General features: G+C 52.2%; 2 protein-coding genes across 31 annotated transcripts in view; one reads left to right on the top strand and one right to left on the bottom strand.

Annotated features, from left to right (window-relative positions):
- The window catches only part of LOC135416544 (basic proline-rich protein-like), a 30,123-nt gene extending 25,343 nt beyond the window's left edge, over positions 1-4,780 (bottom strand). Inside the window, exons 1-3 of the mRNA XM_064659759.1 lie at positions 4,669-4,780; positions 4,137-4,249; positions 988-3,776 (exon numbers count right to left, since the gene is read on the bottom strand). Coding sequence (XP_064515829.1) covers positions 2,763-3,776; positions 4,137-4,249; positions 4,669-4,780 — 1,239 coding nt within the window. The 3' untranslated portion in view covers positions 988-2,762. The remainder of the gene's footprint in view (positions 1-987; positions 3,777-4,136; positions 4,250-4,668) is intronic.
- PAX6 (paired box 6) lies at positions 45-26,098 on the top strand. 30 transcript variants are annotated; one of them, XM_064657023.1, is made up of 15 exons: positions 46-136; positions 4,166-4,275; positions 6,843-6,985; positions 10,514-10,590; positions 10,930-10,984; positions 13,697-13,827; positions 14,718-14,759; positions 14,853-14,867; positions 15,645-15,810; positions 20,274-20,432; positions 21,273-21,355; positions 21,630-21,780; positions 21,921-22,018; positions 24,038-24,188; positions 24,997-26,098. In XM_064657023.1, the coding sequence occupies exons 5-15, from the start codon at positions 10,975-10,977 to the stop codon at positions 25,080-25,082; spliced, it is 1,092 nt and encodes a 363-aa protein (XP_064513093.1). In that variant the 5' UTR covers positions 46-136; positions 4,166-4,275; positions 6,843-6,985; positions 10,514-10,590; positions 10,930-10,974; the 3' UTR covers positions 25,083-26,098. The 30 variants fall into 30 exon arrangements, with proteins under 30 accessions (XP_064513082.1, XP_064513093.1, XP_064513083.1 ...); XM_064657013.1 differs by having other exon boundaries at positions 14,853-15,068; XM_064657011.1 differs by having other exon boundaries at positions 14,853-15,068; positions 21,903-22,018.

The following is a 26,098-nucleotide window of genomic DNA, read 5'->3' as shown; positions in this document are numbered from 1 at the left end:
AGCACCCCTCTTTTGCTGTCATTGACATTTAAACTGTGTGGCAGGTTCTTTGCGTGGAAATTGGCGACCGGAGCCGCCAGGTACCTCCTCCCGGCCGCGGGACCGCCGCGCCCGGACCCTCCGCTCCCGCTGACAGGTAACGTCCCCGCACGTCCCCTCCACCCCCAGCCCCTCGCCCCGACCGCGGGCCGCTGCCGGCCGCCAGCCCGACGGGAGGGGCCGGGCACCCCGACCCCGGGCACCCCCACCCCGCGGGGGGAAGGCGAGGGGAGCGGGCCGGAGCCCCGCACAACAGGTGGGGGTGGGAGGAGGGGTGGGAGGGAGCGGCTCCGGCCGCTGCCCGCCCGTCGGAGGGGGCGCCGCGGGGCGGAGGGGGCGGCCGGCGGTGCGAGCCGCTTCCCAAACTTCCCCCCCTGCGCGGGCGGCGCAGCCCCCTCCCCTTCCCCCCGCCCCGTGACCCGGGCCCCGCTCCCTCGCCGTGACCCGTCTCAGGTGGCGGGGGCAGCCGCGGGTTACCGCGCCCCTCGGAGCACCCCGCTCGGCGCCCCCCGGGCCCTGGAGCGGCCGGCTCGGGCTCGGGCTCCAGCCCCCCGGGCTGAATGGACGGGATGGGAGCGGGTCACGGAGAGTCCGGCGTGACGCCCCCGCGGAGGGGCGCGGAAAGGCAGGCTGGCGGCGGGGCTGCGGGAGCAGAGCCGAGCCGAGCCGGGCTGCCGTCGGGGGCCGCGTCCCAACCACCCTTTTCCCCGCCTAACGCCGGGGGCTCGCCGGTCGCCGCGGAGGCTGTCACCCTACCCGGGCTGGAAAGGTCCGGTCGCCGAGAGGCGACCACCTCTTGGTCCCCAAACTCAGGCTTGGCTTCCCAACCCTGAGTGCCTCTACTAAATCGGGGCGTCAGTGGGAGAGAAAGGTACCGTAGAAAGGCCGTTCTTCCTCCGAAATAACGCTAAACAAAAATAGCAGCGTAAAACCTAAAACACCGCTTACCTGTCTTCGAGCATCTCCAAATATTCCTTACGGTGCGTTAGCGGGAACGCTCCCTGTGATGCTTCACTATAATATACCGGTAAATGGACATTCTCCTTCAGTAATAAATCAAACACCATCTATCTCAGATCCTCCTCCCTAATTAGAGATGTTTATTGGAGATGGTGTTTATCCAGCTGTCATGCCGAGAAAAAGCTGTGACATAATTACCTCTGACCAGATAGTCTTTTATATGCATATCTCGCTGACATATAAAGGAATCGGTTTGCATTAAAAATGACAAGATCAAATGTTGATTTTAGCCGATATAATAATATTCCTGGTCGTTAAATTAATTGAAATTCAACTTTTAGGCTCTCCAAATTACAAATCTTGCGATTTAAACTTTTTTTTTTAGCAATTAAATGAGAGGCTCCACCGAAAGGATGGGCAGAGAGAAACGTGCCCTGCAAACTTGCCGCGATAAATCAAATATGCCAGCATAAAGAAAAAGAGCCCTCGACCCCTCAGCCTAAGAACACAATTGACGTGAATCTGAGGAGTTTCTCTATCGGTTCCTCGTGGTTTGCCAAGTTTAGGTTTTGCTGCTAATTCGGGAGGCCAGGAGAGTCCGAGGCTGGAGAGAGGCGAGAGCTGGACCCCCCCCTTAACGCGTTATTTTTAACCCCCGCACCTCGGCGGGGCCAGCGCGATGCTGGTTCATTTGGATTCGTGGCTTTGGCAGCGCCTGCGGAACCATCTGCGTGGGGCTGCGAGCGAGCCCTGATAAGCTCCGAATTACTCTGTAATTGAAAATATATTTTTGGGAAAGGCTGGTTTTACAAATATCAAGGGTGTAGGCTTTTGATCCTTTCTGCTGCCTGTGTTCTCCAGTTGCTAATAAAACTCGCATTGAGCTCCTTAGTGGCTTGATTAACAGGCAGATTAACTGTTACTGGGGTTTTGAACAGCTTGTCCCAATCAATAGCATTTAAAAAGCCCGTCAGGATGCGCTAAGCTTTCACCCCCCCTGTTCTTTTCTGAAGGCTTTTCGAGCGGGTCTGGTTGCATGACAGTTTTCCCATATTTATAATCAAAGGCTTTCTCGTACGGAAAGGTGTATATTCGTCTTCCAGTTTCAGAGAGACTTCGGCGAGGTCCAGAAAGCCTTTTTTTTAATCCTGCCATATGAAGCTGTGCCTTATGCAAAAGGCCAACATAAAAGAGGTTAAATCGATTCCAAACTTTTTGCAGATTGTTTATAAACTAGAAAAGCTCCACTTAACTCAGTGTCCTGTGCATTATAGGTTTCAAACACTGTCTCTACATATACAAATAGGCATTAAGTGTCCCGAAGGCAAAAGCATTGTAGTCTAAGACGTCAGGATTTGTGTATCTCTTCAGTTCCAGACCGAACTGGACAAGAGGACTTTAAGCATTTTTCTGGGTATTAAAAAAGGTAGTTTGCAGCCCAGATATTAATACAACGAGACGATACTGGAGTCTCTAACTCAGCACTTTCTGCTTTCGACACCTAACAAAATACGAAAGGGAAGCAAACGTTGCTGTTTAACACAAATCAATACCCAGGCACGAGATCATGTAAAAAAGGTGAAAATTATTTTAATTAGGAAAAATAAACAAAAAACCCGCACCTTGCCATGTATAATAGTTACTTACCTTTCTTTTTTTAACCATTTTTATATTACGCCCATTTTTTTCTTTTTGTTTGGAAGTTAAAAAAAAAAAGTGTGGGGAGAGAAGGAAAAAAAAAAAAACAGACGCAGAAAAAAATGCTAGTTACAATAATCCTGTGCGGATTTTAAAGGAGAAATCTTCAAAGGGTGCCTAAGTCCATGCCGAGGGCCGAGGCTGCGAGGTCCCACGGCCGCGGGCCGGGAAAAGGGGGGGCGGTCTGCGCCTGCAGGAGGGCAGGGCTTTGGGGGAGAGGGGAACGCGCCGAGCACCTCACAGCGCTGCTGCTCCTCTCCTCTAATTACAAAGGCGAGAGCAGTAATTGCAAAAGTGGAAAATTCTCCTGGAAAAAAAAAAAAAAAAAGAGAGAGAAAGAGAGAGAGAGAAAGGGAAGGGGAAAATAAAAAAGGGAAAGGAAAACCAGGCCGGCCGGGCAGGGAGGGTCGAACGGCGGCTGGCGATCTGTTAGATGGGGGGGAAAAAAAGGAAAAAGAAAAAGCAGAGCGTTTCCTCGGGAAGTCTCCAGGCACGGCAGTCCCGGCAGGTCCCGCTGCCCGCGGCGGGGCACGGCTGCCGGGAGCGCCGGGGCTGGGGGCCGAGGGGCTCCGGGGGGGCGGACGCGGGTACCGGGGCAGCGGCGGCGGCGGGGCCGGTCCCGCACGGCCCCCGCACGGCCCCTCCGCTCCCGCCGCTCCCGGCGGAGGTAAAATGGCGGCGCGGAGCCGGGCCGGACCCCGCGGCGGGATGGGACAGACCTGGCCCGGCGGGACGGGACGGGACGGGGCGGGCGGTACCGGCGGATCCGCTCCGCTCCCACGCGCGGCCCGTCCCGCCCCGCCGCTCTTTCTTCCTCCCAACTTTCGCTCGGGGCTCCCGCTCCCACCGGCGCCCCCCCCGCCCCGCCCTGACGTCACCGCTTCACCCCTGCCCTCCCCTCCCTGCCCAGGGAGGGTTTTGGTGTGGGGGTTTTTTTTTCGGGGGGGTGGGGGCTGGGTGGGGGCGTTAAAAGTTTTTTTGGAGGTGGCGGGGAGGGAACACAAAGCCCGCTGCGCCCGAGGGGAAAATAGCAACAAGATTACGGCTGCTTTATTCTGGCGAGGAGGAGTAAGAAGGTGCTAATCCAAGGGATGGCTAATTGAGAGCTTGTAAAAATGATATTTGCCTGCGATTTCAGACAAAGTGGGTTTTCTCTTCTCCTCCTTTAACGCCCTGTGGACGAGAGTTGGAAAAAAAAAAACAAAACAAAAAAACAAGCCAACAAAAACCCAAAAAGATCGCTCATTTGCTAGAGAGGGAGTGCAACAGGGAAAATAAACCCCACAACAACAACAACAACAACAACAACAACAACAACAAAGCAAGATTTAAAAAAAATAAATCAAAAGCCACGGACACGACTGACTTCACTCCAGAAAAAGGACCAGATCCCAGCTTTTAACATCCCTTTGAAGCCTTCGAGATCGGTGCGAGCTTACAAATCGCAGCCTCTTTCTCTCGCCCGCAGGATGCGTGCTGCGGGACGCCCGGCCTCGGCCAACTAGGAGGGGACAGGCTGCTCCGCGGGTCGGCTCGCCGGGACTCACCCACCCTGGAGGGGAGACACACCGGACACAGGTTCGTACTTCATTTTGGACTTTGTTTCTTTTCTCTTCTGTCGCTCTGAAAAATTTCCTCGGCGCCCCTGAAATGATGCCTGGCCGCGGGCAGGTTAACTTAGTGCCAGATGTTACTTTGGAAAGTTTTGGAGAGGAGGAGGTAGGTGAGCGCGGGGACCAGAGGGCTGTCGGGGCGGGGAGGTCCTTGCCCGAGCCCCTAGTTTTGGCAGAGCCCCCCTTGGCGTGCCCCGCAGCCCCAGGGCCGGACTACTCTTACCTTCAGGGAAGATCCCATCACTGCCAAATGCTCCCGGTGTGTCCATCAAGATAGTCGGCTCCGTTTCTATAAAAACGCATGACTCGGGTCAAAATCCGAACCAAAATAAGACCCGCAGGTTGCCTTAGGCCTGACCAACGCTGCAGAGCCCCTCGCCGTTGCAGGTGGGGTCGGCCGGGTCCCGGGGCAGGAGGGCGGCAGTTCTCCCTTCCCCGCATCCTCCGAGGAAAGGCTTTGCTCGGCCCATTCCCGGGTTGGAGGGAGGGCCGGGGGGAGGTTGTCCGCCCCAGTCCCTGCCTCCCGGGCCTCCCCACCGAGCGCGGAGCGGGGTGGTCACCGCGGTACCCCGGCGTCGGGGGAAGGGTAGGGAAGGGAGCGGCGGAGGGGCAGGCAGCAGTCTCTTAAGAGCCCATTTTGTGCTATTAGGGAGCTGTGGCAGCTTCTCGGCGGGACCGGGGATGACAGTGCATGACGGCCGGGCAGCCCATTATCCCGCTCCCATTGAGGCGCCCTTTCACTCACATGCAAACTCCTTGGCAGAGTCGTTTGTCTCCTCATTGTACTTTATTTAAGAATGCAATGGTTGTCAGGGCTCTTATTCAATTTCAAGATACTTTATTGATGAGCTTTGACTTTTAGCACTTTTCACATGTCAAGAGAAGTCAAGTGTATGCGGCTACGACTTCATTTTATGCTTTGCGCGTTCATACTCTCCACTTTCCGCGGTGGCTCTTGGAATTTCTTTTTCCTGTCTCTTCTTCTCTTTCTTTCCCCAAGCCTTTTTTTTTTTTTATTGTTTTTTTCCCGGTGCAGACCCCCCTTCTCCTCCCCCCGGCCCACTCGCCATAACCGATTGGGACACCCTGAGCTCGGACTGGTGCTCCCAGTGTAACCTTAAATGCATGCGCTGAGGGGTTGCTTTAGAGTTTACTGAGGTGTGTCTTAATAGTCCGGCATTCAACAAATGTACTTGTGGTGTGTGGTCAGAGCAGCAAAGTCATTTACTTACTTTCCCCCTTGAGTTTCTGGCAGCCAGTGAAGGGGGTCCCTTTGCAAAAGGAGAGGGGAGGCGGGGGGAGCCTCTTCGGACGGGCACAAAGCGGCAGCACTGCCCAGCGTCAGGCTCTGCCCTCCTCCATCTCCTCCGTGGGATCTTTAAAAAAAAAAAAAAAGGGGAAAGAAAAGAAAAAAAATCAGCCGGGCAGCCCTTAGTCAACAAATGGCACGTGGGAGAAGTTGGTGAGTGTTTGGTAAAGGACTCTTCAGGGCCTTTTCACAAGAGCCCTCAATACACAAAGTAAATGGTGTATTTGCTCTGCTCTTTCCCGGCCGGGGCAGAGCCGGGAGCTGGGGGGAAAAAAGGCGACGGGGGGGGAGAGAAGGAGGGAAGGGTGGCGGGCGGCCTCGGGGCGCTCCCGGGGGCGATTCACCGGCGACAAAGCGCGCCTGTCTCCCAAATATTTATGCCTTTACCATTTGAATGTTATTTCCACACACTCCCCCTCTCCCCCCTCCCTCCCTCCCTCCACTTCCCCCCCCCTCAACCTTATCTCCATTGTCGGGCCGGGAGCGAACTGTTTAAATGCAAATCGACCTCTCCCCCACCATCGCCATCACAACCAGCATCACCACCACCACCGCAACCACAGCCACCACCACCACCACAGCCACCGCCGCCGCGACCACCCCCGCCCCCCCTGCCGCGGCGGACCTGTGCGGCGCGGTGCGGGCGCGGTGCGGGCGCGGTGCGGGCTGGGCGCGGGGCGGCGCGGGCCGCGCTGGCGCTGCCGGGCCCTGCGCATTCATATTCAAACGCCTGGGCCAATTGGGCCGGGGCGGGCGGCGGCGGCCAATGGGCGGCGGGGAGGCGCTGGCGGCGCTTTGCATACGGCGATATTCGGGTGGGAGCGGAGCGGAGCGGGCGGCGGGCGCGGCGGGGCCGCCGAGCCATTAAAGTGGGGTTTGGAGACCGCCGGCCCCCCGAGCTCCGCCGCTTGTGGGTTGCTTTTTTTTTTTTTTTTTTTTTTTTTTTTTCCCCCGCTCGGGTCCCCGGCGCTCCTCGGGAAGGAAGTGTTTTGCTGGAGGATGATGACAGAGGTCAGGCTTCACTAATGGGCCAGTGGAGAGCGGTGGAGGCGAGGCAGAGACCAAGGCACACACACATTAATACACTTGAACCATCACCAATCAGCATAGGTGTGCTCTGCCTCTCTCTCTCTCTCTCCCCCACTTCACTCACACACTCTTTTATCTCTCGCTCTCCAGTCACTGACAGCCCATTTTATTGTCAATCTCTGTCTCCTTCCCAGGAATTCAAGATCACACAACCAGCAGCTTCAGTGGAGAAAAACTATTTTGCTGGCAACTCTTTTTAAAGCACCATCATTTTAAATCAGTGCGCTCTTAAACTATTGACAGGAGCTTTGACAACAAGACAGGATGCCTCATAAAGGTGAGTGCTCATTTATTCTCCCAACTTCTCCCTCCTCGCATTTTAATATTTAGGCAGGGCTCTCTCTCTCACCCCTCCTCTCTCCCTCTCTCTCTCTCTCTCTCTCATATTCCCATTTGCATTCCGGAGAGCTTCCCAGGGAACTTTCCAGCCCAGGAGCTCACAAACTTTCTGCCTTTCACATGAGCCCGTGTCCTCTGGAAAAGCTAAAGCATCTGACTCGGAAACCAATGCCAACACCAGCAGCAGTAATTCCCACGCAGCGTTTGCTGGTCAGGGAGAGCACAAGCGCCGGTGTCTGTGGTGCCGATGCTGCCGGTACCCAGCTCGTAGGGGCGGTGGGACCCGAGAAAGGCTCCGGCCCCACGCCACGCCGAGTGGGAGGGAGAGAGGGAGGGAAGCGGCGCCTCGTTGCCCCGGGGGCGGCCCCGTCCCCGACTTCTGCTTTGTGTTCTGCGGTCTCGGTTAGGGAAGGCTCACCCCTGATGGTGGGGGAGAAACACAGAACGAGCGGCCGGGAGAGTTGCGTGGGGAAAAAAAAAAAAATAAAAATAACCCACATCCTAGGCCAAGTCAGCTCCCAGGCGCGGTACAGGCGGGGAGCTGAGCGGAGCTGAAGGGCTGTCAGCTTTAATCAGCCACCCGGGGATCTTCCCAACTTGTCCCTAGTGCCGGCAACTTTCCCAGCTCCGGCGCGGGAGAAGCGCCGGGGGCGCGGAGCAGCCCGCACCGTGCGTGGAGGGCCCCGCCGGATGCCCCGCACCGCCCCGTTCCTACTCGGCACCGGGGCTCGCCGTGCTCCCGGCGTGGGGAATTTTTTTTACTCCCTTTTGAAATCGACACGCTTTTTTTTTTTTTAATTTAAAAAACCTTGATATATCTTATTTCTACAAAAGCCTCTTTGACCCACCTCTGCGATCCCCAGCTACAGCAAACCTTTCTTTTTTTTTTTTTTTTAAATTTTTAAGAAGTTGCAAACTCTCGTCCATGCAAGGAAAAAAAAATATATATATTTGCTCTAGCGAAGCACAACAATAAACTTGATTCCTTTTCCCCTCGGAAGTGCAATTGCAAAAAAAAAAAAAAAAACTGGGTTTGAATTTAACCTTGTAACGCTTTGCACGGAAGGGTTACATGGGCACGCAGAGCAGGAATCATTTCTGAAAAGTTTAAAAACAAACTTTCTCGAATGATTCAATGTACCTGGCAGAGGCTGTTTTGGAAAACCACAACAACGTATTAGAGAAGAAAAGTGACAGCATCTTCTCCATTTTAGGGACATAAAATAATAAAAGTGGCCCTTGACAATAAATGTTTATAGCTGCTGACCTTCACCAACGCCTCATCGCAAACCGATTCGTTTTTATCTTTTTCTCATTTGCCCCGGGAACGCCAAACTTTTTCCTGAAGGTCTAATTATTGTTTCACCGGGAGAGGGGGAAAAAAATTGCTCTCCTCCATGAGATAATATGACGATTCCGAGATTAAAAACCGAGTTGCAGATTAGGCCCGGCCTATTAGGACGCGGCAAATTGCATCCCAGTTCTCGGAGGGAGCCGGCCGCGTCCCACGGGCCCGGTGAGGGTCCGGGGGTTCCTACGGGGCAGCAGCGAATGCGGGTCACGGCAGGAGGAGGCGATTTCGCGTTGGTGCTGCGGGGCCGCCAGGCCTGGCCGGGGCCGCCGGGCCGGTGGCTGGAGGCGGTGGCGAGTTGCTGAGCAGACACGCAGCTCCTTGTCCCACGCCTCCTCTTACCTTGCTGAAGATCTTGGCTACCCTCGACTTCTATTGTAAACCGCTTTCGGCTCTGTTTGGGTTTGTTTTGTTTCGTGGTCTTCTTCTTCTTTTTTTTTTTTTTTTTTCCTTTTTTTTTTTTTTTTCCTTTTTTTTATTTTTTTTTTTTTTATTTTCCCCTCCTCCATTTCTTTTAAACCCACTCAGTGCCATTTCTGAGGTCCGTGCGGGTAGAGCTGAGGGCTGGAAGTTTCCTGGTGCCTTTCTGGACGGTTTCTTTAACCCCGTAGGCCCCACGCTTATGATTTGTGCATGAAATATGGGAGGAAATTGTGTCTGGAGAAGTGGGTTTCCCGTTCGGTGTGTGTCTATGCAGACGTGTTTGGTGTATTAAAGGGATGACTTCACGTTCAGTTCAGCTGAAGGAGATATCACCACGTCTCCATTGAAGTACAGTGTAGCTTGCTCTGCTGCTAATCAGGTAGCTCTCCAAAGAGCAGTAAATATTTACCAGTTAAAGTCTTCATGCTGCGAGAAAGTACTTGTTTGATGTTTATTTTTATGGATTTAAGATTGCTAAAAGCTACTTAATAAATTATACCATGGCTAGTCCTGAATGGGGAAACGTGCCTCTTTGAATTCTCCATCATATGCAGGAAGAGTAAAATTAATATTCATTATAGGCGCAAAAGAAAGAGAATGAGTATTTTTAGGCGCAAAAAAAAAGGAGAGAAAATGAAGGCTGCGACTATTTCATTATTTTACCTCCTTTTTTTTTAGCAACCCCCTTGAATGGGCTCTTTATTGTAATTGTCCCTCCCCAATTGAGCACCCCACTGAGCTGTTGTATCTTTTTACAACCCCTAACAACTCGCACCAGTAACACAATTACCGCCAGATATTTATAACGAGAAATTACTTTTCCATTTTCACCCGCGACGATTTCAAATAAATACATGGGGACGCATAAATAAATAAATAAGTGGGCCGGGGGTGGCGGGGGGGAGGGGGGGGGAGAGAAAGGGAAGGAGGGAGGGAGGGAGGGAAGGTGGCGAGAGGAGGAGAGAGGGAGCAGTGGAAGGAAGGAGGGAGCGAGCGAGCGAGCGAGCGAGAGAGGGGGGTGGGGGGGGGGGAAAGGCGCTGGGGACTGTCCAGGCGCTGGGTCAAGGCAGGCACTAATGAAGGGAGAAGGGGCTTGTTTCTCTGCTCTTTGTAAGTTGGAGGGTTGTTGGTCCGTTGAGTTGGGAAGCTGCGCGGCCGGTTAAGGAGCCTGGGTTTCTGCACTCGGGGTTTGGGTAGAGGAGCAGAATGGAGGCCATTGTTCGCTTTCTGTAGGCTTTGTTTAACAGTTCTCACCCCCTCCTGTTCTTACTTTTTAAAGCAGTGAGGCGAGGTAGACAGCGTGTGTCACAGTACAGTGAAAAAGGGGAAGATCTAAAGACCAAAAAAGAAGTTAATCACAAGACGGGGAGTTTGGGGTAGAAAAAGTTGCCAGTGCCGCGGGGAAAGGGGGGGGAGGGGGGGGGAAAATAAATAACTCGAGGAAATACCCGGAGGTAAAAATGGAGCCCCGCTCCCAGCACGCAGGGCAGCCGGCGGAGGGCTCCCCCCCGCCACCTCCCCGCCCCCGCCGCCGGTGCCCGCGCAGCCCCCGCCGCCGGTGCCCGCGCAGCCCCCGCGCAGCGCCGCCCGCCCCGCTCCTCTGCGCTCCCCCCGGCCCGCGCCCCGCCGCCCCGCACACCTTCCCGGCGCCGCTCCACACTTTTTTAATATACTTCTTCTGCTTTGTCCTAGAGGGAAGACTTTAACTAGTGACACGCAGATGTGCGAGTCCCTAAATTGTATGAGAGGACAGTCCACCCTGCTTTCAGGCAAGTTTAAAAACATGACTTCGGACTCTCTTTGTGATTGTTGTCGCTCCACTTAATACACCACCTCAGCGAAGGGCACTAACGACGAGGCAATACACCACCTGCATGCAATTAAAACGAGAAACCACTTGGCGGGCTGCTTCTCTTAATTTTTTTCCCCCGCGTGTTAGGGATACATATGTACAGTTTTGCCTTGAGATGTTAAAAACCCCCAAATCCTTAAACTGACCGGGGGAAGATGCCTAAGGATAACAAAATCAGCCTGTGAGATATTAGCCTCTCTGCAGCTTAACTGTGTGCACTACCTCGCCTGATTAACGCCTATTTTATCACTGATAGACTGCTATAGGCGACCCCCGTGGGATACTGCTCTATCAGCCCAACATGCAGAACAGTAAGTGACTCCGCGCCCCTTCGCGGCCGCGGAGGGCAGGCGGGGCGGCCGCGGGCGCGCAGGAGCGGGCCGGCACACCGAGGCGGAGGGTTCGCTCGGGCGGGGGAGGGAGAGGCGGCTCCGCCGGGAGCTGGGACCCCTGCGCGGCCGGGAGCGCCGCCCGCCCCGTCGGGGCGCGGGTACAGCCGTGGGCGGCGGGGAGGGGGCCGGGAGCGCTGTCACGGCTCCCGGGCCACGGGGACTGCCCCGGCCCGTGGCCCAGGACCTGGCTGTGTCCCTGTCTGGTTTGCGGTGGGAGTTGGGCAGGGAAAAGCCACTCCGTGTTAGGTGCAGTTCCTCGTCACCTTCTGAGTTTATTTGCTCCCCGAGTCTGATGTCTTTGTGGATTATTAATTTTCTGGGGGACGTTTTATCTGTTGTTGTTGTGGTCGCTGCTGTTGTTAAGACCTCGTCGAGAGGCCTGAGCGTTTCTCAGAGAGGAAAGCGCTGGCATCAGGCAGGAGCGCACGGAGACGGGCACGGGGGGCGGCGAGAAGGGGCCTCTCCTTGCGTCCTGGCGGAAGGGGCTGCGCCGGGGTCGAAGGGACCGGAGCTGAGGTCCCAGCCGGTCTGGAGTAGGCCCCATGTCCTCGGGACGCGGGGTGGGCTCCGCGGGAGCGCTTACTCTGCGCGTGTGGCGGTGGAGAGGAGGAGCGCAGGCCGAGTTGCGCGGCCCTTGCGCGGGGCGGTCGGCCCCCACCTCGGTGCTTCTCTGGAACCTGGCTGGGGATGTCTATCCCACCGCTCAACCGGTTGATAAGTTGTACCCCCGTGTGAGGAGCATCAGGAAAAACAGAGGTTTTGGAGATTTCTCAGATATCCTTGGGTGGAGCGCCTTTTTTTTTTTTTTTTGGTTGATTTTTTTTTTTTAAATTTTGTTTGTTTTGATGCTTGTTTGTGGAGTCGTTTTCCTTCTTTTTTTTCTATCGGGGCCGCTGCTTGCATGCCCGTGCGATTAATTTTCATGTATCCCGAGCAAAAACTGAGCCTCGGCAACCCGGGGAGGGTACTACCTGCGCCTCGTAAGGACGGCGGCGGCTGCCCTTGGCCGTGGCGTGCCGAGGGTTTATGGTAATAGGGGATGCCTTCACTCGGCCGTTTGGGATCGCCACTGCAAAACGCAGAAAAGATATCATTCGGGTGAAGCCTTTATTTTGTTTAAAGGTCGCGGCGGGCTCTTCAGGCTTTGTGTTAATAACTCCTGGGTGTATATGGTGCAGAGCATCCAAATTGACACCATATGTTTTCCTATTAGATGACTAGCAATAGAATACAAGGCGCATAATCATTGCCACTGGGCGAGATCTACACCGCTCTCCAGGGAAATTATATAATGATTAAGGCTTAACCTTTTAAGTGAAACTTTGATTTTGCTTTCCCCGCTGCCATTTTTTATGTCGGAGAGGGTCCCCCCCCTTGAAATGGGCTCCCCGCACCGCATTTACGGGGGGAGGGGGGGCTGACGACGGACGCTGGCTGAGCAGGGGGGGGAGCAGCCGTGGGGCTGCGCCCCCCGGCCGCCCACCGCCGCCCCGAGCCGGCCCGCCCGCCGGGGCGCAGCCCCGAGCCCCCCGGGGCGCGGGCGGGGAGGGACGCGGGGCTCCTCTCCCCGCGGTGGGAAGCGCAGGTCGCAGCGCCGGCCGTGCTGCTGGGCCGGGGCGGCAAATTCCCCAGCCCCGATGTCACTTCGAATTCATTGCGCGGGGAGCGCGCCCCCTCGGTGTGTCCGCGCAGAGCCCCCGGCTACCGCAAACCGCAGCCTCCCTCGGAGGGAGAGCGAGTAGAGTTCAATCTAGTCTGAGTGATATCCAAATGCGGACAGAAAGGGTCGTTTTATCATGCTACTATTTGTCGTGACGATGCAATTTTCAAAAGCAGAGTACTGTCATAAAGTGACACGCCTGCCACAAGTGCTCCAACTGATCTTTTCAATTAGCCTTCCATGCATGATCCGGGGCGACTTCCGCCTATTTCCAGAAATTAAGCTCAAACTTGACGTGCAGCTAGTTTTATTTTAAAGACAAATGTCAGAGAGGCTCATCATATTTTCCCCCTCTTCTATATTTGGAGCTTATTTATTGCTAAGAAGCCTGGGCTCTTGGAGTCAATTTATCAGGAGGCTCCAAAGAGAGGAGAGCGGAGAGCGCGTAGAGCAGAGCTTCTCCAGGGAGACCCTCCAAAGCCTGGAGCTTCAGGTTGGGCACTGGCGAGGCAGCCTCTCGCTTTGCTTTTGGCGAAGCGAGCTGCGGCTGTGCGGATGCAGGCAGGCTCGCTTGGGCTTGGGCTTTGGGCTTTGGGGTTTTTATTTTTTTGGCGGGGAGGAAGAGAAAAAAAAAAAAGGAAAAGGCAAAGCAAGGGAGCAACCCAAGGCGATCCAGCCCAGGAATATTCTGGGCTTTTGGGTTGGGTTTGGGGGTTCGCCGCTGCCGCGGGTTTCGCAGACGGGGAGTGCGGCGAAAACGCATTTTCTGAGCCGCGGTGGCTCCCGGGGAGCAGTGGGCGAGGACGCGGCCGAGGCCGGAGCCGGGTCGGGAGCGGTGGCCCCCGGTCGGGCGGAGCGGATGGGCGCGGAGCGGAGCGGCGGAGCTGCGCGGAGCCCTGGTTCTCCCGGCGGGGTGTGCGCGGGTCGGGCGGGAGCGGAGGGTGCTATGGTGGGCGCTGTGCTTCCCGCAGGTCACAGCGGCGTGAACCAGCTCGGCGGGGTGTTCGTCAACGGGAGGCCGCTGCCCGACTCCACGCGGCAGAAGATCGTGGAACTCGCTCACAGCGGCGCCCGGCCCTGCGACATCTCCCGGATCCTGCAGGTGAAGGCGGCGGCGCCCCCCGTCCTCCCACCGCTCCGTCCGCTCCGCTCCAGCGCCGCTGTGTCACCGCCGGGCGCCCGGGCGCTAATGCGACCCCCCCACACCCACCCACGCACCACCACCACCCGCCTTCCAGCCTAATAAAACGATCCATCTGCTCGATTGTTGCTGCAAATAGACCCTTCTACGCGTATATCTATATATATGCCTTTTAAAATATTTAAATTTTTATTTTTCGTTCCCCTTTATTCCCATCCGGTGATAACTCGCACTGTCGTTGCAGTTAGTTCGCTGTAATAAACTGAATTATACGGCTCGGCATAATTCCAGTTTCCTCTCCTTCCCTCCTTCCCCCTCCTATTTGCTTATGATTTTGTGATATCTGTATGCATTTGGCGTGGCTTACTGCTTTTTTATTTTTACCTTTTTTTTTCTTCCAAAAAGCAAAACAAACCAAAAAAAAAAAAAAGCGGAAAAAAATTAGAGAGAGAGAGGGAAAAAAAAAAAAAAAAAAAGAACCCCCCTCAAAGCCACGCTGTTTTAGCCCGGAATCTGTCTCTACAGACACTCATGCAATCTGGCGCAGCTCAGGGGTACTTTGTAAATGTAGGTCTTGAAAACGCCTCACTCACCCTGTCCCCCGCAAGTATTTTGGCTAAGAGCAGTGAGGAGGATGGAGACTAGTCTGGCTTAGCTATTGTTCGCATTTAAGGAGTATTTTAACATTGATGCTAAAAGAATTACATTTTGACCAGATGATTTTTTTTTCCCAGATGTTTTTAAAGTATCACTTTTGTAGAGGGTAGGGCCAAGAATGTAATTTTTTTTAAAGAAAAAAAGACTCTCTAAGTAAGTTCTCATACCATTTAAGGTATATTTTTGTGTTATAGACCCATGCAGATGCAAAAGTCCAAGTGCTGGACAATCAAAACGTAAGCTTGTCATTGTTTAATGCATACTTAAACAATTTTATTTTTGTCTTGAAATTATTAATAATGTGATTTTCTGTCCACTTCCCTATCCAGGTGTCGAATGGATGTGTGAGTAAAATTTTGGGCAGGTATTACGAAACTGGCTCCATCAGACCCAGGGCAATCGGAGGTAGTAAACCGAGAGTAGCGACTCCAGAAGTTGTAAGCAAAATAGCGCAGTATAAACGAGAGTGCCCCTCCATCTTTGCGTGGGAGATTCGAGACAGATTACTATCAGAGGGGGTCTGTACCAACGATAATATACCCAGTGTAAGTTCATGAAAAAACCCTTCCTGTGTGCTGTGTACAATGCTGGGTAGCCGTAGCGAGCCTCTGCTTCCTTTGTTTTGGTATCAGAGGAGAGGATAGCAGGTTCACATCATTTGCATGTGGCAGGGTCAGACGCATTTTTTCATACAGAATCTGACAAATGCCTTTAAGGAGGGAAAAAAAAAATAAAAAACAATATGCGGGTCACCCCTGCGCCTGGTGCCTCAGGACTGCGAGCATCAGTCGAAGCCATCACTCTGGTTTTGCAGGGTTGGGTTTGGGGCTTTTTTTTTTTTTTTTTTCCTTGGCTTTTTTTTTTTTTTTTTTTTTTTTCCCCGTGGTTTGTTTGTTTGTTTGCACCACCACCACCAGCAGTGAGCGAGTCGGGGCGGCTGGGACAAGGCGGTGCGGGGCGGCCGCAGCGCGCAGCCGGCGCTCGGGGAAGCCCTGACTTGCGCCCAGGTCGAGCCGCCCGCTGTGCGGAGGGGGCGCGGAGGGGACGCGGGGGCTGCGCGGGCGGCTGGCGGGGAGCGCGCTACCGCACTACCATTGCCTTTCCTGTCCTTTGCCTTCCAGGTGTCGTCGATAAACAGAGTCCTACGCAACCTGGCTAGCGAAAAGCAACAGATGGGTGCCGACGGGATGTACGACAAGCTAAGGATGCTGAACGGGCAGACGGGGACCTGGGGCACCCGACCCGGCTGGTATCCCGGCACCTCGGTACCCGGGCAGCCTGCACAAGGTAAGGGACAGCCCGGTCGCCTCTCCCCGGCCCGGAGCGGCCCGGGGCGGCTCGGTTCGGTCTCGTTCGGCGGAGGCGGCCCCGATGCGGGTCCTCCTCGCCCCCTCCCCGGCCGCAGCCCTGAGGATGGCGGTGTCCCTCCCGCCGCCTCTCTGGGTGGCTGCGGGCAGGTGGGTGCGGGGTCCGGCGGCTCGGGAGGCGTCCAGACCCGGCCCCGGCAGGGCGGCAGGCAGAGGAGCTCAGGAGCATCCTCTGCCAAAGCCGCATCCGCCGAGCTGCGGTGCCGGCAGCCGGGCGGGATGCAGGGCTGAGCCTTAACCTCAGCCCGGTAATTAGGGCTCCCGCTCCCCGCCCGGGCCGCCTTCCCGCGTCGGGGTCTCTCTGCAAAGCCAGGGCGATCGGTAACTATCTCCGTAGGGCTGATTATAATTCCTCCTCAATGGACCCGAAACAACTTTGTAAATATAGGAAACTGTTTATCCTGAAGATTAATAGGTATTTGTTGTAGGAATGACAAGGGGATAATATGAAGGATAATGGGATGTTACGTTACATACTTAAGATGGTTAATGGCTTCTTTTTGAATGTGGGCTCTGTTGAGGCGCGGCTCTCCCTGGCTCTGGTCATTCCTTTAGAAGAGGTGTCTATATACAACAACCTGCTTTTTGTTTTCACCCCGCAAGGAAAAAAAATCGGTAACAGTGTGCGGAATATCTGGTACAAAGGATGTTTCTGTCACACGCAAGAATTTGTTATGGGAACAATTCTGTCGCTATGTAATTGCTCATTAGAGATCGTTTTGTTTCTCATTAAGGCGACATGAATAAGCGTCTAGTTGAAGGAGACAGCTGTAGAAATGTTCCACAGGAGACCTCTGGACACGATATGGCACCGCTTGCCAATTAGACATGTCAGTTTTAAGAGAAGAAAACAGTCTATGAAGGACACTAGAAAGATAGAGCGGAGTCCTCGCTTCCCCCCACCCCCACTTTGGTGTTTTTTGTTGTTTGGTTGTGGTTTTGGTTTGGTTTTTTTGTTTTGTTTTGCTTTTTTTTTTTTTTCTTTTTTTTTTTAACATTTTGTTTTGCCCGATGTCCACCCCAGGAACCGGGACGGGTCCTACCCCCGGCTCGCCCCTACCTGCGGGGCCCTGCCCCGGCCCGGGGCCTCTCGGCCATCCCCGTGTCTCGGCGCCCTTCCTTCCCTGCCCCGCACCCGAGAGCCAAACCGCGGAGCGGTGCGTGGCGGAGGCACCGCACCGTCCGCCCCTGTGGCTCCCACCGGCCGGGCGCCCTCCCTTCCCGCCCGTGTGTGGTTTTGGTTTTTTTTGTTTGTTTGTTTTTGTTTTCTTAAAAGAGGCGTTAAACTGAGAAATGTGGGGCGCTCCCGGCCGCAGAGCCAGTGGTTGCGAGGCCCAGCCGCGGGTGCGGGAGGTGCGGGACGGGCTCACCTGGGGCCGGCGGCCCTTGGGCCGCACCAGCGCTGCGGCAGAGCCGCCTGTGCCACAGAGGCCGGGAGTGTGCGGGGGTCGGTGGCGCTTTGGGGAGCCCGTGGTGGCCCCTTCCCGTGGCGTGGAGATGAGCGCAGTTCCCGCAGTTCCCCGGGCAGGAGAGTGCGCGGCGGGAGGACCTCGGGAGCCCCCTCCTAAAACCGCAGCAGAAATGAAGCGTTTGCGGGGCAGGGCTGGCTCGGGCCGGGGGCGCGTGTGTGCGTGGGCAGGAGAGGCGAGGGGGAGGCAGGCAGGCACTTAAAACATCCACATGGCAAAATTAAAATTAATAAAATGGATTTCCTCTGGAATATTCATGCTCCCTCTAATGTTTTTCCCTTGCAGGGGTATGTTACTGGATTTTAAGAGTCCATTACTCAAAAAGCATAAGGCGAGGTTAGGTCTCAGAGGGGTACAAATATGGTCTCAATCTGATAAACGCCATGCAGCAGTGAATAAAATAATGGATACATGAGGGCTGACAGAACAAAAAGAGACATCTCTATCCGAGAGAAATTCTCCAGTGATTTAGTGGTTTTAGGGATCACCGAGACACTGTTTCTTATCTTTTTTTTATCCCCTCCCTCTCTTATAAGACTAAAGCCTTCTATAGGATTTAGACACTTTCTCTTTCAACAGATGCTACAATGTTTTGATCCCGGCTCTATAGCTGAGAGGTGCCGCAATTGGTTTGCTATCTTTTTTTGCTTGTTTTCCGCCTCACTGATTAAGACACTAAGAAACTAAGGAATGATTTTATTTCCCAGCGTCTTTTTTTTTTGTCCTTTTTTTTTTTTTTTTTTTTTTTTTTTCCAGGAAACAAATCCTATACCCAGCGTCAGATGGTCTAGCTATAGGATAATAGGGACGGACATTCACTTGCTTTCTTACGGATTAGGTCTGGAAGGTGGAACAGTCCTATTGAGATCGCTCCTTTTAGGGGCTTTAAAAAAAAAAAAAAAAAAAGAGAAAAAAAAATAGGGAAAAAAAGTGGGGGGTGGGTGTCTAAAAAGAAGATATCTTAATTGTCCTGGGGTTTGAAATGATGGGCTGTGGTTTGAAGTGATCATAAGCGAGTTTAGGTGAAACTTTTAGCTGGCCGAAAGGTCTGGGGGAAATGGGGAGTGGCAAAAAAAAAAAAAAAAAAAAGAAAAAAAAAAGTACGGCCTTAAAAGTTTTAAAGATAATAAGAGTGTGGGGGGGCAAGGGAGGCGCCCGGTTCGGGCTGGTCCACTGCGCTCCCCGGCGGGGACGGGGCGCTCTGCGGAGCCCCGACGGCGCGGGGGGCCCGCGGCCAACCCCGCAGGTTCTGGGCGGCTCCCCCCCGGCCGCCCCCCCGGCCCCGGGTCGGTGCGGGCCCGTCCGGAGCGGACAGTGATGGATGAGGGCGGTGGCGGAGGTGAGCGCGGCCCCCGCCGCGGGCGGGCGCGGCCCCCGGCGCTGCCACCCGCGCTTGGCAGGGCGCTGCCCCGCCGCGGCGGCCGTCCCCGGGCCCGGGGCTTTGTGTACCCTGAAAGGCGGCCCCCCCCGCACCCCCGCTATTCACCCGCCGCCGGCCGCCTCAATGGGGCTGCGGCCGCCCATATGGTGACCACTGCCGCTTGAATCCCCGTGTTTAAATGGAGGAGAAAGTTCGGGTTTTAAAACATTTCAAAGTGGTTGAAAGGGTCCCACCAGATCCTGTCACAATTCCCCCCGAGCTTTGAAGGCCGGGGCCATTGTTCGCCGATTATAAATGATATTACTTTAAAGTTGATTTCCCACAATATTTAAAGGATGTCGCGGGAGTGTCGCTATTTATTTTTGGCGTAACTTTTCAAGGGAATTAGCATAAGTAGCCCATGCGTCCCTCACCCCAGCTCCCTCTTTATGCGACATCAAAACGCCTCGAAAAATATGCTTTGAAAGGAGAGGGAGAGCTCATTTAGGGACAAGGACTTCTCTGCCTCGCCAGCAGCCTCTGTCCCTCTGTCCCCGACGGCCGGGGGTGCCCGCGGAGCCCCCCAGCACCGTCCGGCCCGGGCCGCAGCCTCCTTCGCCCGAGCACAATGAAACTTTCCCCTGTTTAATGACAGAAATTACATTAAAAGTGGTGGAAATGCCCTAATTAAAAATGTACCGCTTAAATGATATGCCAAACGCTCAGCTGCAGAATAGCGTATTTAGCTAGTTAGTGAACTAGCTACTATTTCTTTTAAAATTACATGTTAAAATTTTAAAAGAAATCTTACTTTTCTCTGGTGCAACACATTACAAAGAATGGACAGTCCTTTTATCTAAATATAAAATTCCATTTTCAGCAATTATAGCCTGTTCTTGGTGATGATATAATTACAGCTGTGCTCAGTAATAGGTGTCAAGGCAATGCACACTCATACAATAGTTGAATAAAACTGCAGAACAATGCAGGCACTTCTAAATTCACAACCTTTAAAATGAAATTGACTGTGCAGAATTCAAATAAAAACTGGATAAATATTTTTTTAAAAAGATTACAAGCTTGGTTTGGTTTCTTAATAGCATTTTCTGCAAACCTATCAACATCTAATTGATTAGATAGGAATTACTGATTATAGATAATCTGAAATGCTGAACATCACTATTTTAAATATAGCAATAGGTAAATAAATGCAGCAGGCAGAGGAGACTGCCATGGCATTTCAGCAGTGATTCATGAAAGAATCACTTTCAGGGGAAAGTATTTTTATGCAGGTTTTATTCCAGAGGGAAAACAAAACGAAATTAAGACCAGGTGATCGTAATTCTTCATCTCCGATGTTTACAATAAGGCTGGAAACTGAAATGTTTCCGTGTTACCCATGTCATTAGTGCTGTGCTGCTTTGATACTCGAGACATTTTTAAGGGAGGGTGTCAGCAAACATGGCTGAACTTGTTTCCAATCGCGTTATTTCTCTGATAGGGATCTTAAAACAAGGGTACCTACATTTCACTTTCCTGCTCTCCGTTCCACAGATGGCTGTCCGCAACAGGAGGGAGGAGGGGAAAACACTAACTCCATCAGCTCTAATGGAGAAGATTCAGACGAGGCCCAAATGAGACTCCAGCTGAAAAGAAAGCTGCAGAGAAATAGGACATCCTTTACCCAAGAGCAAATCGAAGCCCTTGAGAAAGGTGAGTGACATTTTCCTATGGCTGAAGCAGGAGAGAAAAGCAAAATGTGCCCTGACTACATTAACAGCTGAACGCAGGCATGGCATTCACGTGCCTTATATATACGTATATATTTAAAGTCTGTGGCTCCCTCCCTGCTCTTTTACTCACTGAGCTCCAAATATTCATTGATGGCTGTGGTATGCCCCAAAAAGCCGTTAAAAGGTTTTTCAAAGGGAAGGTATTCAGGGCACAGATCATAGCGGAACATCGATGCTACACCCTGGGCTCCTTTCGGGGGGAAAAAATCTCCTCCTGCCCACTGTCTCTGGCCGGGCTGCATTGCGAGGGAAGGCGAGGGCGGGCAGCTGGGGCTGGCAGCAGCCCTCCATGCCTGCCCCCACACTCGCTCCCCATCCCCAGTGCTGCTGCTGCTGCCCGGGGCTGGGAGCAGGTGCCCTTTTCCCTGACCGGCCTGGGCGCACCTCTCCTCTGACCTGCTGCGGATCTTTGTTCTGATTTTGCGCTGTTATTTAGCAACGTGCCATTTCGCTTCTTGCTGACAGGGTCAGAGCTGCCTTGGGGACCCCCTCAGCAGAGGCAGAAGCCCTCACTGCTTCTTGAAAGATGCAGCATTGCACCCAAGCCTGCCTATCCCCATAGCAATATTCCCCAGCAGGCAAGGCGTCCTCCTTCCTAACACACACACACACACACGCACACACACAGAAAGCTCAGCTTTGCCTTTACAGTGATGCTTCTTAAGAGCATTTAGAGCACAGGCAGTGCAGGAACAACTCTGACTTTACAGTTGGCCGCATTAACTCTTTGCAACTAACGCAGGAATATTTCCTTCTGCAGAATTTGAGAGGACCCACTATCCCGATGTGTTTGCAAGGGAGAGACTAGCTGCTAAAATAGACCTGCCCGAAGCAAGGATACAGGTACTGAGTTGCTCCGCAATTATAAATGTTATTATTTTTACTATTACTCTTTCGATGTTGTTATTCCTGGCTTCTCAAAGCACCTATAGGGCAGCCCCTATTTATGATCAGGTATTTGTCCATATCCCCCTTTCAGCAAAATAGCAGCAGCTGGGCTTTGCTTTCACCCACTGCTTTGCTCCACCACAAGCCACGGCCTTGAGCTACGTGGGGAGGCCCAACGCCTCTAGTCCTTGGTAAGGTCACTCACGACTCTCAAATGCTGTATTTCCAGGTATGGTTTTCCAACAGAAGGGCCAAGTGGAGAAGGGAAGAGAAGCTGAGGAACCAGCGAAGACAAGCCAGCAACACTCCCAGCCACATTCCCATCAGTAGTAGTTTCAGCACAAGCGTTTACCAGCCGATCCCGCAACCAACCACCCCCGGTAATGCCAACAACCCGCTCACGTTCATCCATCCTCTTGGGAAAACGAGACTTTGAGACTGTATTGCCAGTTGTAACTGTGGTTGGACTAATGTGTTCATCTATCTGTCTATTCTATTATAGTTTCCTCTTTCACATCAGGTTCCATGTTGGGCAGAACGGACACGGCGCTCACAAACACGTACAGCGCGCTGCCGCCCATGCCCAGCTTCACCATGGCCAACAACCTGCCTATGCAAGTAAGTCCAGCGCCACCACCATGGAACGATGCTCCCTCGGGACTTGGCGGCCCCTGGGATATGTGGGAGTGTGGGTGGAGGCTCTTCCTCTGCAGAATGAGGGGTCACGGACCCAAATCATTCTGCAGGGAAACCAGCACCAAAGGCATCAGAAAAGATGCCCTCTTTGGGAGAACCAGAAGGGATAGGGAACTGGAGGATGTGGTGCTCAACAAGCACCTTTTTCTGAATTTTAAAATGGAAAGTCCTCAAATTCGCAAGGCAACAAATCTGGGATGAAAAAATGCTTTTTGGAAAAAAACCCTGTGGTTAACCTGTGGAACTCACTGGTGCCGTATCGTGGAAATTGCTGCCTGAATAAGCTGCTGGAGGGATCCGACATTCTGGGTGTAGGTATTGTGGCAGCGGCACATTAGGAACACCTGAGAGAGGGAAGGATGTGATTAGCATCAGTGGTTATGCCAGCTAAGCCAGAATTGCAAGAGCTGTCAATCCTCATGCCTGAAAGCATTAGCTGATCACCAGCTGGGTTAGGAAGAAATCTATTCCTTTGGGGTCTGTTTCTATAGACCTTTCAGATGCAAAATTCCTCCTTTTTTAATGGTGGGGTTGGCCTAGGAAGGTGCTGGCCAATTACGGGAGTTTTACAGCTTTGTCTGAGGCACACAGCATTGACCACTGCTAGAGACAGGCGAGCAGATTAGAGAGCCTGACTCCTTCGCTGCGGCAATTACTATGTTACTAATTGCTGAACCAAAATTAACCAAATAAAGTTAGAGTCTTGCAAGTCTATGGAAAGAAGTGATGTTGGCTACGTCGCTGTTCCGTGATGTCAGAGGCCGGCGGTGCCGTTCCCGGCAGCAGGCTGGGAGCAGACGACAAAGGATCAAAAGGCTGATCCAGGAGGGGACCCTTGGGAACGCAGGAGGCCCCTGATTCAGCACCGGGCACCTGGGCAGGGACCTGGCATGTGTAAGCTGCTCTGGAAAACCCTGCCTACGTGGTCACCGTGGCATGGTAGCCATGCAATGTCGGAGAGGGAGGTTTGGCAGCCAAACCGTTGGCATCTCCCTGTGGATGCACGGTGAGCTGCTAGTTCTCCCAAAGCACAGCGTGTGTGCCTAGCAAGTGAGGCTGTCAATATTTTTGGAGACAGTATGTGTCAGGGATGTGCAGACAGAGGAAATATGTGCAGATGTGTTGAGTCTTGTATGCTTGGAGCGGGAATTACTCATCCTGCTTCCTGCTCCCCCATTGCCTCTCCATGTCAAGGCTGCACTGGTCTCCACTCACCAGGCACCCTGGAGCAGGAGAAGCCCCTGCTTGGTCCCTCAGCCCCTGCCCCCCTCTGCTCTCCCCCCTGGCAGGTGGGGTTTTAAACGTTGGACTTTAGATAAATGGAGATGTCTGTTCTCCTGGGATGTTGCTGGTGTGGGTTTGGGGTGATTGTGGCTCTGACAGGGGATCAATGCACATGTATGAATGGGTTTGGGGATCCCTCTTCAGAGCCTCAGTCACCCCAGACCCACAGGTTTTGTGTGTGTGCCCCAGGCTTGCAGGTGCAGGACCAGCCTGTGTGCCTCAGTGGAGTAATTTTTAGTTACACCCCTAACAGTTTTTAGTTACATCATCAAACGTGAGGTAAGATATTGGCCCTGTCTCTGGCTGCAAATGGTATGAGACATCTTTCTTTTACACGGGTATAAACGAGTGCATCACTCAGGCTTAGGTATGTAACACCTCCACTAGCACCCAGATGTAGGGATCTGCTCGCCAAGCATGTCTGAAAAAGCTCCAGTGACCGCCCACGTTGATTTTTTAGACCGAACACCTTCGTGAAGAGGCTGCTTGGCTGAGCTCCTAAACAGGGCTTTACATCGGGGTCCCTGGATTTGAAACCAAAGCTCATTCTTGCTGGTGCCCACCCGCTGCTGAGGGCTGGCAAGTCCATCCAGAGCAGCCTAATGCTGTGTTTACCTCCACTGCTAATTAACACTGTCCTGTCCTTTGCTCCCATAGCCCCCGGTACCCAGCCAGACCTCCTCCTACTCTTGCATGCTGCCCACCAGTCCATCGGTGAATGGACGGAGCTATGATACATACACCCCTCCTCACATGCAGACACACATGAACAGCCAGCCAATGGGCACCTCTGGCACCACTTCCACAGGTGAGTGACCCCGTGCTCCCCCAGCCTTTCTTCCTTGATCCAGCCATCAGGTTTTTCACGTGTATTCACTGGGAGAGGTCCCTGTTGGGTTCAGTAGCTGCCGGACCAGGCAGAAGATGAAAATGTAAAACCTTGCGAGCTGGAGCAAAAATTCTGATTTTTTAAGCTGCTGCTGGAGGGCTGAATGAAAGACAGCAGATTAACAGAGATGGTGTCCCAATAGCAGGACAGTGGAAAGCTCTTCAGTGAGCCCCCCAACCCACAAAATCTTCCCCATTTAATTAATTTCTAAAGCGGCATTTATTTCAGCATTAAATTTCACCAGAGAAACCCACACTAGTGAGGTTAAGTGTATGTGAAAGTGTTTACAAGACTGGGTGTATTTTTACTGTGTCTGTGTCAGATGTTATTCACTGCTAGAAATTTGAAGTTATAGAAAAGGCAGGGAACCTGTAGAAATACTACCCTACATAAAAAAGGCAAAACGGGATAAAAAAGGGTGTCAGAATAAACAGGAGACACTTTCAAAAAGACTAGAACTGTTCAGTGTATTTTGGGCTGAATTCTCAACTGATACAACTGAGCTGAGGCTCTGGCATTTATCTCAAAGCATGACAGTTTATTTATAACAACAAATCAGTGAGATGTGCATAGGTTTTTAAAATATACACATACCTGATTCTGCAGGCTGGTAGATGGTGAGAGTTAATGCTTACTGGAATTCAAGCACAAATCTGTGAAACTGTAAAGCAAAAATTGTGCTATGTATAGAAAAACTAAAATATCCATTTTCCCTCTCAATTTTCAGGTCTCATTTCCCCTGGAGTGTCAGTTCCAGTTCAAGTTCCTGGCAGTGAACCTGATATGTCTCAATACTGGCCAAGATTACAGTAAAACATGTGTTAATTCCGTAAATGACTATATGGACAACAGTTGGATGTTCCGCAGTATTTTATAAAGGAAGAATGGCTCTCAGAGTACTTCTGTACTGCAACTGTGCCCTATGCTGTAACACATGGAAAAGACTTTCACATGGACCTTTGTACACTGAAGGCATTATATCAGTTGGAACAAATCTTCATTTTGGTATCCAAACTTTTATTCATTTTGGTGTATTATTTGTAAATGGGCATTTGTATGTTATAATGAAAAAAAAAAAGAACAATGTAGACTGGATGGATGTTTGATCTGTGTTGGTCATGAAGTTGTTTAAAAAAAAAAAGAAAAGGAAAAAAAAAAAAGAAGCCATGATCAACAAGCTTTGCCACGAATTTAAGAGTTTTATCAAGATATATCGAATACTTCTACCAATCTGTTCATAGATTATGGATTGACGTTCCAAGTTTGTATCATTCCATTGCATATAACTGAACCTGGAACAATACGCACTAGATTTATGTAAGAAAAATATCTGTTGGTATTTCCAAAGGTTGTTAACGGCTGAAGCTATGTGCAAACAGGGGGTAAGAGAGAGCTTCGATGAAGAAAAGAGTTTGATAGATAAAAGGTAGATTGTGTCTTCGATATAATCCAATTTGTTTTATGTCGAAATGTAAGTATTTGTCTTCCCTAGAAATCTCCCAGAATGATTTCTATAATAAAGTTAATTTCATTTATATTTGACAAGAATATTCTATAGATGTTTTATACACATTTTCATGCATCATACGTTTCTTTTTGGTCGGCAAGAGTTAATTGTTCTTAGATATAGTTGTACTACTGTTCACAGTCCAATCATCTTTGTGCATCTAGAATTCATTCCTAATCAATTAAAAGTGCTTGCAAGAGTTTTAAACTTAAGTGTTTTGAAGTTGTTCACAACTACATATCAAAATTAACCATTGTTGATTGTAAAAACCATGCCAAAGCCTTTGTATTTCCTTTATTATACTATTTTCTTTTTAACCTTA

This window comes from Pseudopipra pipra, chromosome 6, assembly GCF_036250125.1.
Source record: "Pseudopipra pipra isolate bDixPip1 chromosome 6, bDixPip1.hap1, whole genome shotgun sequence".
Taxonomy (NCBI): domain Eukaryota; kingdom Metazoa; phylum Chordata; class Aves; order Passeriformes; family Pipridae; genus Pseudopipra; species Pseudopipra pipra.
This window is presented reverse-complemented; position numbering and strand designations above follow the sequence as displayed.

Bases quoted from the DNA above. Each gene is read 5' to 3' on its own strand.
- PAX6 (XM_064657005.1), top strand. The intron at 15,811-20,273 runs GTAAGGGACAGC...TCCGTTCCACAG, and splicing joins ACCCGGGCAGCCTGCACAAG to ATGGCTGTCCGCAACAGGAG. The intron at 24,189-24,996 runs GTGAGTGACCCC...CTCAATTTTCAG, and splicing joins CTCTGGCACCACTTCCACAG to GTCTCATTTCCCCTGGAGTG.